This window comes from Carcharhinus amblyrhynchos, chromosome 11 (assembly GCF_965287045.1).
Source record: "Carcharhinus amblyrhynchos chromosome 11, sCarAmb.v2.hapA, whole genome shotgun sequence".
Taxonomy (NCBI): domain Eukaryota; kingdom Metazoa; phylum Chordata; class Chondrichthyes; order Carcharhiniformes; family Carcharhinidae; genus Carcharhinus; species Carcharhinus amblyrhynchos.
In genome coordinates this window covers 56,421,595-56,434,550 of record NC_137334.1, presented here as the reverse complement: position 1 = coordinate 56,434,550, position 12,956 = coordinate 56,421,595, and the positions used below count along the sequence as shown (strand labels likewise).

General features: G+C 39.6%; 1 protein-coding gene across 2 annotated transcripts in view; it reads right to left on the bottom strand.

Annotated features, from left to right (window-relative positions):
• Positions 1 to 12,956, bottom strand: part of psmd14 (proteasome 26S subunit, non-ATPase 14) — a 104,505-nt gene that overhangs the window by 9,442 nt on the left and 82,107 nt on the right. For both annotated transcript variants that reach the window (XM_080199159.1, XM_080199160.1), the window contains 3 exons: positions 9,740 to 9,814; positions 651 to 776; positions 419 to 481 (listed from right to left, as the gene is read on the bottom strand). In XM_080199159.1, the coding sequence (XP_080055285.1) occupies positions 419 to 481; positions 651 to 776; positions 9,740 to 9,814 (264 nt within the window). The remainder of the gene's footprint in view (positions 1 to 418; positions 482 to 650; positions 777 to 9,739; positions 9,815 to 12,956) is intronic.

Here is a 12,956-nt window from a genome sequence, read left to right as displayed (position 1 = left end):
TAGTTAATTCGAGAGCATGATGATAGATGTTAGGAGATCTTTTATTATGTAGACATTTGTTGGAGCATGTAATGCTTTAGTTAAAGGGAGTGGTTGAGATAAAGACCTCTGTGTCTACTGAGAAAAAAAACCAAATGGACATTGGAAGAGCTATTATGGAGAGTGTAGGGCAATTTTATTTGCTTTTGCAAACATTTGCCACAGATTTGTTGGGTTCAATGCCCTCCCTCTTTGACTGAAATCATACCCACAATCCAATTTTAGTTGTGAGCATCATCAAAGCACACATGTATGACAATTTATATTCTTATTCTAATTAATTTAGGATTGTACATAAGCCTAAGTCATCTTGGTCATCAATTCATCTACGATTTAATTGAAAAGCGTGCTGCAGGTTATTCAGGCATTCCATACTTACTTGTTTCCCAACATTTTTAATTGCTAGTTGTTCTGGAGTCATTTTATCTTCCTCTTCTACAGCCTGAAAGGTAAATAAATATTAAAAAGTGTATAAACTTCATAATTTCTTTAAAAGTTTTGTGGCAGTAATTCAGGTTTAAAAAATAGGAGGGATAAAACAATTTTTGGCATGCAAAAATATTACTATTGCAGAGCAGTTACAGTTTTCTACCAATATTGTTTTTTTTTACCTTGTTGTAATTCTTGGCCAATTCCAGCATTTCTTTGACAACAGTTTCATTAAGTTTACAATGCTCACTGTAGTCCTGAAGTGTCAGACCCTCCATCCAACTTTTCTTATGCAAGTTCAACAACATCTGCAGTGGAGAACAGAATCCAAGATAAATGTCCACTTATTTAACAGGAGGTTTTCAGCATCACTTAAAATATTAAAAATTAAACATTTTAAAATCTAGCATACAAAGTGACAATTAAAATTCTATCCCATGGCAGGCTGGTACAATATCATCAGATGATAGTACCCTAATACATCACAATGTCCACAACCTGTATCCTAAGGGGCACAGCCATCGCAGCAACTAATGTCGGGGTTGTACATCTGCAAGAGCCTTTCCCACTTAGTGAGTATTAAGATTTGATTTATTGCCACATGTATTGTATAGAGTGAAAAGTATTGTTTTTTTGCGCACTATACTGACAAAGCACATTGTGCACTCTTTGTCCTTTCCTTCTCTGTGTACAATGTTGTGTTACAGTCATAGCTAGGGTGTAGAGAAAAATCAACTTAATGCAAGGTAGGTCCATTCAAACGTCTGATGGTAGTAGGGAAGAAGATATTCTTGAGTTGGTTGGTACACATCCTCAAACTCTATCTTTTTCCTGACGGAACAGAATGGAAGAGAGAATGCCCAGGGTGCATGGGGTCCTTGATTATGCTGGCTGCTTTTCCAAGGCAGCCGGAAGTGGAGACACTATCAATGGATGGGAGGCTAGTCTGAGCGATGGACTGGGCTTCATTCATGACCCTTAGTAGTTTATTGGTCTTGGACAAAACAGGAGCCCTACCAAGCTGTGATATAGTGCATCTGTAAAAGCTGGAGTCGTAGCTCACATGCCAAACTTCCTTAGTCTTCTGAGAAAGTAGAGGCATTGGTGGGCTTTTTCAACTATAGCATCGGCATGGAGGGACCAGTTGTTGGTGATCTGGACAGCTAAAAACTTGAAGCATGCGACCATTTTTACTTTGGCCCCATTGATGCAGGCAGGGTCATGTCATCCACTATGCCTTCTGAAGTCCATGACAATCTTCTCCATTTTGTTGGCACTGAGAGAGAGATTATTGTCATCACACCAGTTCCTCCATCTCTTTCCTGCACTCTGTCTTGGCATTGTTTGAGATCTGACCCACTATGGTGGTGTCGTCAGCAAACTTGAACCTTGAGTTGGAGGGTAATTTGGCCACACAGCTATAGGTGTATAAGGAGTATACTAAGGGGGCTGAGGACTCAGCTTTGTGGGACACTGGTGTTGAGGATCATCATGGAGGTGGTGTTGTTGCCTATTCTTACTGATTGCGGTTTGCAGGTTAGGAAGTTCAGGATCCAGTCTGAGAGAGAGCAGCAGAGTCCCAGGCCATGGAAGTTTGGAGATGAGTTTTGTTGGAGTACTGGTGTTGAAGGCTGAGCTGTAGTCAATAAATAGAAGTCTGACTTGGGTGTCTTTGTTATCTCGGTGTTCCAAAATTGAGTGTAGGGCCACGGAGATAATGTCTGATGTAGACCTGTTGTGGCGAGAGTCCATCCAAGCAAATTGATGGTACTCATAAGTTAAACTGATGTTAAATCAATTAAAATTATACTTCCGAACTGCAATCTGCCTTAATTTAGGTCTGCTGTTCCCTGTCCATAACTTCAATATGCCCAAGGAAGGGCCTTAGCAAGGCACTCATAAATTCCTTAGATTCAAACACATTTCTGCTCCAATGGCATAACTGCAATAATAACTCTATCTTACAGGATATCTTTCAGATGATAATATTTATTAATCTTCTCTTTTCATTATCAGTATAGAAAGCATTTTGCTGAAAAAAAATGCATCAGGACAGATGCAAGAATACCAAATTTCAAATAGATCAAAAAATTATACAGCAGTAAAGACTGGTTGACAAGTCAATTCTGATTCAGTGAGGAGTTGCCATGGGGAATTTACCAAGGATCTATTGTCCCCATTCTTTTGTTTAATTTAAGAAAAGCACAATGCCTGAAACATGTTCTTTTCATCTGCAAAGGAAAGGTCCATGCTTATGAATATATGCAGCCTCCAGCAAATCTAACTGAGCCATGTTGCAAAGCCGACTGATAATCTTAAATTTGTTGTTAGTATATTCTTAATGCACTTGGAATGTTCAGCCAGTTCTGTTCAATTGTGGAATTATATCGAACATTAGACATTATGTTCTCAGATCTACAAGCACGTGTTGGTCAAGTACGGCCGATATGCTGATTATTGCAAACTGCTGAAGAGGTGTGCTGTTTCATACAGTCTGCCAGTCATTGGGACTTGATGGTATTGCGCAGGCAATTAAAAACACATAACTCATTATTCATTTGTGTGGTAGACAGAATGCCTTTCTGGCTTGACAGAAATACCTTATTACTGGAAAATATCACTTGTGTTGCTATTACACAGTAGCAATGTCGAACGGCGAGCTTCACCTATTGCTCAAACTGTTGAGATACCTCATCATTCCAAGGTAATTTGAAGTAGGCTGGTCACTTTTCAGATATGAAAGTAGTGACCTTTGGGGAATGCACAATATACAGCAATCAATGATTTGATCAGATTAGCCATAATATAACATTGGATAACATTGATATGCCCTAGCATCAAGTTGCACAGTGAGAACTAGCTTGAGCCTTATTTATGAGATTGCCAATGGGGCCAATCATATAGTACTTGGAGCTGTAAAAATCCTATCATGTGTACTGACCAGTGAAGCTTGGCTTGTGATAGACAACAGTTGAGAACTTAAGGGGATTTCTGAATTAACATCTCAAGGAAAAAGCGCTCATCAGACTGCACCATTTCAACGGTAAATGTGAACATAGGATACAGCGCATTAAAAGATATGCGAAGATATTCCTGTATGTGGTTGCTGATAGCAAACACATCAACTGCATATCAGAAATAAGCAAGCGATGGGTTAGGAGTCACCCCGTCAAAAATACACTTCTTGTGAAAATTTACAAAAATGTTAACGAGAGCTGTACAAGTGTAGTTCTAGTATTATAATGAGTAATTCTGATATTGCTACAAAATACAAGTGCGACCTTAATTTTCATAATGCCATTTCCATATGCGATGGGTAAAATTAAGACAACTGGAAAGGAAGGGAAGGAAGATAGAAAGAATTGCATTTATATAGGGCTTTTCAGAACCACTGGACATTTTTAAGCACTTTGCAGCTTTTTTTTTAAGTGCTTTTTATGTAGGAAATAGAGCAGCTAATTTTCATTCATTACGGACATAAGAAATAGGAGCAGGAGTAGGCCATCTAGCCCTTTGAGCCTGCTCCACCATTCAATAAGATCATGGCTGATCTGAAGTGGATCAGTTCCACTTTCCTGCTTTCTCCCCATAACCCTTAATTCCCCTGTCTATCAAAAACCTATCTACCCGTGACTTAAATATATTTAGCAAGGTAGCCTCCACCACTTCATCTGGCAGAGAATTCCAGAGATTCACCACCCTTTGAGTGAAGAAGTTTCTCCTCAACTCTGATCTAAACTGCTCCCCTCTTATCTTGAGGCTGTGCCCTCTAGTCCTGCTATCCCTTCTAAGCAGGAAGGATCTCTCTACCCTATCCATCCCCTTCATTATGTTATACGTCTCTATAAGATCCCCCCTCATCCTTCTAAACTCAAACAAGTACAGACCTAGTCTATTTAGTCTCTCTTCATAGTCCAACCCCCTCATCTCCGGTATCAGCTTAGTGAACCTCCTCTGCACTCCCTCCAAGGCCAAAATATCCTTGCGCAAGTGCGGCGACCAAAACTGCACACAGTACTCCAGCTGCGGCCTCACCAGTACCCTGTACAGTTGCAGCAAGACCTCCCTACTTTTGTATTCTATGCCTCTTGCTATAAAGGCCAACATTCCATTCGCCTTCTTGACCACCTGCTGCACCTGCAGACTGGGTTTTTGCGACTTGTGCACAAGGACCCCCGTGACCCTCTGCACCGTAGCATGCTGCAGCTTTTCGCCTTTTAAATAATAATCTCTCCTACTATTATTTCTGCCAAAGTGGATAACCTCACACTTGCTAATCATGTTTATTTGTTTTTATGATTTGACTGAGGGATAAACATTGGCCACAATACGAGGGATAATTCCCCCACTCTTTCGTGAAATGGTTCTAGAGATTTTTTTACATTAACCAGGAAGATGGGATCTCTGTTAAAAGTCTCATTCAAAAAATTGCATCTCCAACTGTACAAGGCTAAATTCTCCCTCAGTCTACTGAGGCTCTGGAGTGTGGTGACTAGGGGATTTTCACAGTAACTACACTGCAGTGTCAATCTACTTGTGACACTAATAAATAAAGAAAACCCTTAATGCTGCAGTGGGTTAGATTTCTACATCCTTGAGAATAAATATTTGACAGATCAAGGAATAGAGGGCAATGACAAAATGGCAGTGAAAAGGAGTTGAGACTAGCATAGATTAGCCATGATTGCATCAAACACCTTTTATACTTAGTTGTTCCAACATGCAGACATGAACCTAGCTTAAAGGGGCAGGTTGAATTTCTTTGTCGGAGGAAGTACACTCCACAGCAAACAAATCTATTTGTGAATTTTTTACATTTAATAATTGCAAGAAACTAAGGTGACATTTCAACTCTGTGATACAAACTCAATAGAGATGATGTAGTAAATAAAGAATTGACGATTATGCTATTTCCATTGTGGTCAGGCTGAAACAATCCTTTCACACTTGCTCCATGAGATGACATGGAGGTCTTTGATCTAGCTCTACTCAACTCTGTATCTCAATAGCTCACATAAGGCCTCGACCTATAATGCTTGCACATTTGTCAGAAAGGCAAGATAACTCTGCCCTTAAGTTATTGTGGAATTTAAATCAGTATAATCACGATGATCTAGGTTGAAAAAACTCCAAAAGAAAAACTAGAACAATTGAAGGTCTTAACACCAAACATTGTGGGGAGCTACTGGAATAACTGGAAACAGATTTCAAAGTATACAACTCAATCACACAACAAAAATAAATTAAACTCCTGAACAATTTCGATTAAAGGAAACAATTATGAGAAAAGAATGAAAATCAAAATATGAGTGAGGAAAGAAAACATTTTCCATGTATCTGTTTGACAAAATAAAACATGAGTATTGCTGAAAAAAGACACATTGCCGTGCACTCGTAAGAACAATTCGCAAGATCACCAAATATAAAGGGAATAACCATATATACTTCATGAGAAGTGAGTTCTGATCATTAAGTGATCTCTGATTGATAGAGGCATTGTCAGCAAGCAGAAATCTGATCAGGGTGGCTATCATCTCTCAAGGTGCGCCCCATTTCAGCATCAAGCTTGCCTGGTGAGCAAATGACTCAAGCCCTATTTACAAGGTGCTGATAAGGCCAATTCTATATCATGTGGAGCTGTAGAAATTCCAAAGTGCATACTGATCAGTGAACTTAGGTTGATAGTAAAAGAGAATCCCATTTAGATTTGGTATCCATGCCAACTGTCCTCATGAGTGAAAAATGCAAAGCTTGAACAATACGTGTCCTTTTTCAGCAATATGCAAGTTCTCACTTCCAAATGACTGTTTATATGGAAAACATTTTTGTTATTCATTTGTACTTTGATTTCATTCTTTTCTCAGTAGTTGTTTATCATTTTTTGGGGTTTAATTTATTTCTGTTTTCGAAGGACTGCATACTTTGAAATCTGTTTCAGGTTATGCCCAACAATTTTTGTCCCACAAGTTTTGGTGTAGCTAGCACATTAAGGAAAGGGAGCTTATTTGACTGCTCCATTTCAAAAGTGAATTTGAGAGCAGGATACAACCCAATAGATTGTACAAGGAAATTCTAACATACAGCTTCAGATTCAAATATAGCAAGCACATCATCTACATACTGAGAACATATGAGGTGTTGACTGTTATTCCAAAACACATTTCTCGTGGAACCCAACATAGAAGTTAGGCTGCCTTCACTGATCAATATACGCATTGCAGTTCCTAGAGTTCCATATGCTATAAGATTGGTCTTATTAGCAGTGAGGCAGGCTCTAAGCCCAGCTTTTTCAAACTTTTTTTTGGGTTCCACAAGAAACACATCTTCGATGGAATGATACCTAACCTCCTACTCTTTGCATATTTCCAATACGTGGATGATACGTAGATAAGAACATAAGAACATAAGAAATAGGAGCAGGAGTAGGCCATCTGGCCCTTCAAGCCTGCCCCGCCATTCAATAAGATCATGGCTGATCTGTCGTGGCTCAGTTCCACTTTCCCGCCCTCTCCCCATAACCCTTAATCCCCTCTCTTATCAAAAACCCATCAACCCGCTTCTTAAAAATATTTAGCGAGGCAGCCTCCACCACTTCAACGGGCAGAGAATTCCAGATATTCACCACCCTTTGAGTGAAGAAGGTCCTCCTCAACTCCGTTCTAAACCGCCTCCCCTTTATCTTGAGGCTGTGCCCCCTAGTCCTACTGTCTTTTTTGAGCGGGAAGAGTCTCTCCACCTCTATCCTATCCATCCCATTCATCATCTTATACGTCTCAATGAGATCTCCCCTCATTCTTCTAAACTCTAACGAGTACAAGCCTAGTTTATTCAGCCTCTCCTCATAGCTCAACCCCCTCAACTCCGGCATCAGCCTAGTAAACCTCCTCTGCACTCCCTCCAAGGCCAAAATATCCTTGCGCAGGTGCGGCGCCCAAAACTGCACACAGTACTCCAGCTGCAGCCTCACCAATGCCCTATACAGCTGCAGCAAGACCTCCCTACTTTTATATTCAATCCCCCTCGCTATGAAGGCCAGCATCCCATTCGCCTTCCTGACCACCTGCTGCACCTGCAGGCTGGGTTTTTGCGACTCATGCACAAGGACCCCGAGGTCCCTCTGCACCGTCGCCTGCTGCAGTTTTTCGCCACGTAAGTAATAGTCCTTCCTACCATTCTTCCTACCAAAGTGGACCACCTCACACTTGCCAACATTAAATTCCATTTGCCATTTCCTGGCCCATTCGCCCAGCCTATCCAGATCCTTCTGCAGACTCTCCACACCCTCCGCACAATTTGCCTTTCCCCCAATCTTGGTGTCATCAGCAAATTTCGACACCCTACACTCGGTTCCCTCCTCCAGATCATCTATATAAATGGTAAATAGCTGAGGCCCCAGCACCGACCCCTGGGGCACCCCACTAGTCACCAACCGCCAATCCGAATAGCACCCATTGACCCCCACTCTCTGCCTCCTATTTGACAACCAATCCTCTATCCACGCTAACACCCTACCCCCAACTCCATGTCCTCTGACCTTCTGCAGTAACCTCTTGTGAGGTACCTTATCAAACGCCTTCTGAAAATCCAGAAAGACCACATCCACCGGCTCTCCTCTATCCACCGCCCTAGACACATCCTCATAGAACTCCAGTAAATTTGTCAGACACAACTTCCCTTTAATGAAACCGTGTTGCGTCTGCCCTATCAAGCAATTCCCTTCAAGATGCCTCGCAATTTCCTCCTTAATGACGGATTCTAACATTTTACCTACCACAGACGTTAAACTAACCGGCCTATAATTCCCCGCCTTTTGCCTGGCACCCTTCTTAAATTGCTGACTGTATGTTACGCAAAACTCATGATTGAGCCTAAGGCTGCCACTTTTGATCCTGAAGAGGCCAGACTATCTCTGATTACCCCGGAAGGGCATCTCAAACTTTGAACAACAGGCAAAGCTAGCCACTTCACACTACTATTATGCAGCACCAACACAAGTGGTGTTTGCCATTAACAGAACGGTGCCAACGAGCCAAAAAGACATCCTGTCTATCACACAAATGTGAATGTGGTATATGAATCTCAGTGCTGCTGTGATGTTTGGTATGCAGGCCATACATCCTAAAGACTAGCAGATCATAACGAACAGTATGTCCCTTTGGCTGTCCACAGCAGGCAAGGCATTGACTGTACCCAAACAATTCCTGTTCGTAAAACTCAAAACACTGTCCAATATTAGATGTGATTCTACAATTGCACAACATTTGCTCAATAATTCCATGTGCCAAGAATTAGACTGACAATCAGCTTAATATCAGTCGGGTTCAAAGTGTGGCAGACTTTCACGTGCTAGAGGTTATCCATATTAATACACAGGGCCCTGTTCTTCACAGACAGAAAGAACATGTACATATTATGCCTATTTCAACTAATCAAAATAGGTGACAGCTATTCAATGGTTAAGTCTCTGGGTAATGTCTGACCAATCAACTCCAACGGCCTGGTTTGAATTTAAACAAAGTGATTAACTGTCAGGTATCAGTTAATTGGTGCATTCTCCATGGCAACACCTCTACCAGAGTCCATTTGCCAACGAATCAGCATTCTCTTCTCGAAGTATAATCCCTCTATATCTGTATTTTGTGATTGTCCTTATGAGTGCAAAACAAAAAACTTCAACGTCTTTTTTACAGATACTTGTGAAATTATAATCTTGAACAGCAGCAGCCAACAAAAGTAGACAATTTTGAGTTTTGAATCCATCAGAAGGATTCAAAACTCAATTGGATAAATATCTGAAAGGAAAGTCTATCGGGCTACAGGGGTAAAAAAGCAGAGAGTGGGGTTAATTTGATAGCATTGCTACCTGGCACAGGCAAGGTGGCCTAAATAGTCCTTTTCTGTTTTATCATTAAATTGTTTTCACATACAGCATTACAGCTGACCTTTTGCCTATAAGTTTCGTTCATTGCACTGCTTCACTGATGCTAATCAAGTCAGAGTTGGTCAGGACTACGGCAACGTGTTAAGTCTGCACACCTTCTTATAAAAACTATTATAGTTGTGTTGTATTATGTTGCAACCGCTACATAATGGCAAACTTTGTTTCGGAAAACGTGAAGTGTAATTAAGGATGATTAATCTTTTGACAATCTAAGATGTGACATCTTAAATGGAGCATAGCATACAAATTATAAAGCAAACGATCAGCAAACCACTGTAAATCAAAAATAATATTTTAAAGATATAAAGCAAAGGTAAAAACAAATCTTGCCTTTTGTTCAAGTTCATTCTTCCGGTAATTGATAGTGATAGAATAGTAATGTCTGTTCAACCCATGAATCAGGGCCTAAAAAATGTACAAAAGTTATTACTGAACAATAGAATGTGTACATCAACATCACTGATCTAGCCAGCACAATTTGGTTGATTCAACTCAGTCGCTGAAAATAAGATTGACAGAAGGTGCAATTCGCAATAATTTTAGAAAAGCATAAATAAAGTGCTTCTCATATCAAATTTACAGCAGACAATTATGAACAGATTTGAAAATAATCCTCAAAGTGGAATTCATTCATAAACAAATTTTGAAGAAAAGTTCAATCATTAATGTCCGTAATGAAATATTTAACAAGAATCTTTACTGCAAAGGTTTACCTGAAAACTACATCACTACATTCATTTTATTTTAGGATAAAATCACCTAGCCACATTCTATCTTCATTAGTTTTCTAAATTAATGTTAGGTATTGATTTGAATGATTTTGGAAACTTTGCTAATCTTCTTTTGCAACACAAAACATCCAATTTAATAACAAGGTCAAAAGGAGGAGCACAGCGAAAATGGGGAAATAAGTCCACTTTTCCACAATAAACTCCATTAAAAGGTGAAAAATAACCCATCTCTCAGCAGCTAGTCTCAGAAACACAGAAAATCATTCAGTCACCTTATATTCAATATTTTAAAATGCTTTGACAGCACAGTATGCTCCTAGGTGTAAAATGTGTACAGCTTACAAAAATCTAATGAGGAAGAAAACTACTGAGGTGGTGTTGAGGAAAAGGAGGAGCAATATTCTCAACATTTTTAGTGAAATGAAATTAAGTTAAGAATCTAAAATAATGTAATTTTTGTGACAGGAATCCATAACTGACATGTGGCCCTTAATTTACAAACAAAATAGTACAGCTGTCTACATCAATCTTCTGACCTAAATTGATACAATCACAGAACCAGGTCAAAATGTTGACATTGATAACACTAGCAAGCCATTGTAAATAAAAACGTGTATTTTTTAAAGTTAATTAAAGTATACACCACCTGTTACAAGTAAATTTGCTAATCTACCAAAAAATCATTTTTAAATTAAACATGACTGTTCCTCCTTTAAGGAATGCCATTTCAACTCAAATGTTGCACTAAAAACAACTCAGTTCATTACAGAATTAAGAAATTATAGCCCCAAGGTATAAAGATTCATACACTTCAATTTCATCAATGATCCATGTTATACCTAGAAATATTTAGGTTTTTTTTAAGGGCGACTGATGTGTAATTTTTGGGAGAACTAATTTGTTTTTATGTATTCAATGCTGAAGATAAATGGAAATGACTTAGGTAGGAATTTTAATTTTTCTTAGTAGTGTTAGGGGATTTTATAGTTAGGGGGCTAGATTCTCATTGTTGTGACCACAGGCATGAAACCAGGATGACTTATTGCCTCTGTGGTATCAGGGTCAAGGATGTTACTGAGCTACAACGGACTGAAGGATGAGCCGCCAGACATAATGGTCTATATCGTCATCACGGACATTGCTAGAAAAAAGAATGAGATTCCACAGACAGAATTTTGGGAGCTAGGAAAGAAACTAGAAAATCTCTGGATTACTAACAGAACCACGCACAATTGAGAACAGCAACAGGAGAATAGGGCAGATAAATGCTGGAGGGATACTCCAGAAGAAATGGCTTTAGGACTGCAGAGACATTTGAGACAGGATCTAGAAGAGATCAAGCCTTTACAAGCCAGATATTTTACACCTGAACAAAGCTAGGACCAAATCTTGTATTGTTAGAGAGTGTTGAAACTAACTTGGCAGGGGAATGGTAATCAGGTAACATTAGAGACAAAAACCAAGGTGCAAAGAATTAGGACAGATAACACTAAAATTCAAAACAGTAAGGTATTAGGTGACGTGTAACAGGCTAAGAGGCAATGTAATAATTCAAAAGTATTACATTGGATTACTGAGATGACAGCATAGAAAAATGCCACTTGGCCCCACCAGTCCAAGCCTGCATCCTATCTTTTGTCATTTACATCCATTGTAGGTATTAAGAGCAAAGTAGGCAAATTCAGCCCTTCGAGCCCACTCCGCCATTAATTAGATCATGGCTGTTCTCTCCCTGGTCTCAAATCCTCACCTGTTTAAATAAGGAATTCCAGATCATGAAAGAGAGATGGCTGAAGCCATGTGACTAATGTTGGAGTTTTTTTTAAATTGCAGAAAACCCAGAAGGTTGTAGAGCTGCAGGACATTACAACGACAGAGCAGGGAGAAGCCATGGAACAATTTGAAGGCATGCATAAGATTTTTTCTTAATTCAAAGCATTATCAGACCAAGAAGCAATACTAATCAGTGTGTATGGAGGTGGTGGATGACAGGTCTTGGTGAAGGTTAGGACATGCACAGCAGAACTTTGGATGAGCTCAAATTTACAGAGGGTACAAGGTGGGAGGCTGGCCAGGGTAACACCAGAACAGTTGAGCCTAGAGGTACCAAAGGCACGGATGAGCATTCCAACAGCAAACAAGCTGTGGCAGAAACAAAGGCAAGTGATTTTAATGGCAAGTTAAAGTATTGGTTACTGAAGGGTTTGGAAACTAAACTCAGTTCAGAAACAAACAGTTGCTCACAGTCTCATTCAGCCTAAAACAAGGGCCAGGGAGAAGAATGGAGTTGGTGAACAAGCAGCAGAGTTTATGGTGGGGAAAAGACAATGGCTTTGATTTTCTCTCTTCGTGGTAGATGGAGAAAATTTCTACTCATTCAATACTGAATGTCACCAAAGAATAGATTACTGGAGGTCTCCCAAGGTAAGATGTGGTAGCAGAAAGAGAACTCACTGCAGGTGATTCTTCGGTTGCGATGTGATAGAAATGCAATTAGGTGAGGGCAATTCCTTCAGCTGGACAACTGAGGAGCGCTGGAGGAGAGTGTGGTCAACTATGTCCAAATGAGCAAATAAGTCAAGAAAATCAGTCAAAAAGATGTTATTTATGATTTTGATAAAAGTTTTGTTAGTGCTATGGTAGCCAGTATAAGCATTTTAAAATCAAAAGCAAAAAATAATGAATCATAATTTTTTGTATTTTATTAAGAGGTACTGATTAAGATTACATCTAACAATAGCACCATTCCCCTGCACTATTAGAGATGGAGATTGATGTAGCATATTTAGCTCATATGTCCATGAATAAACACCAAC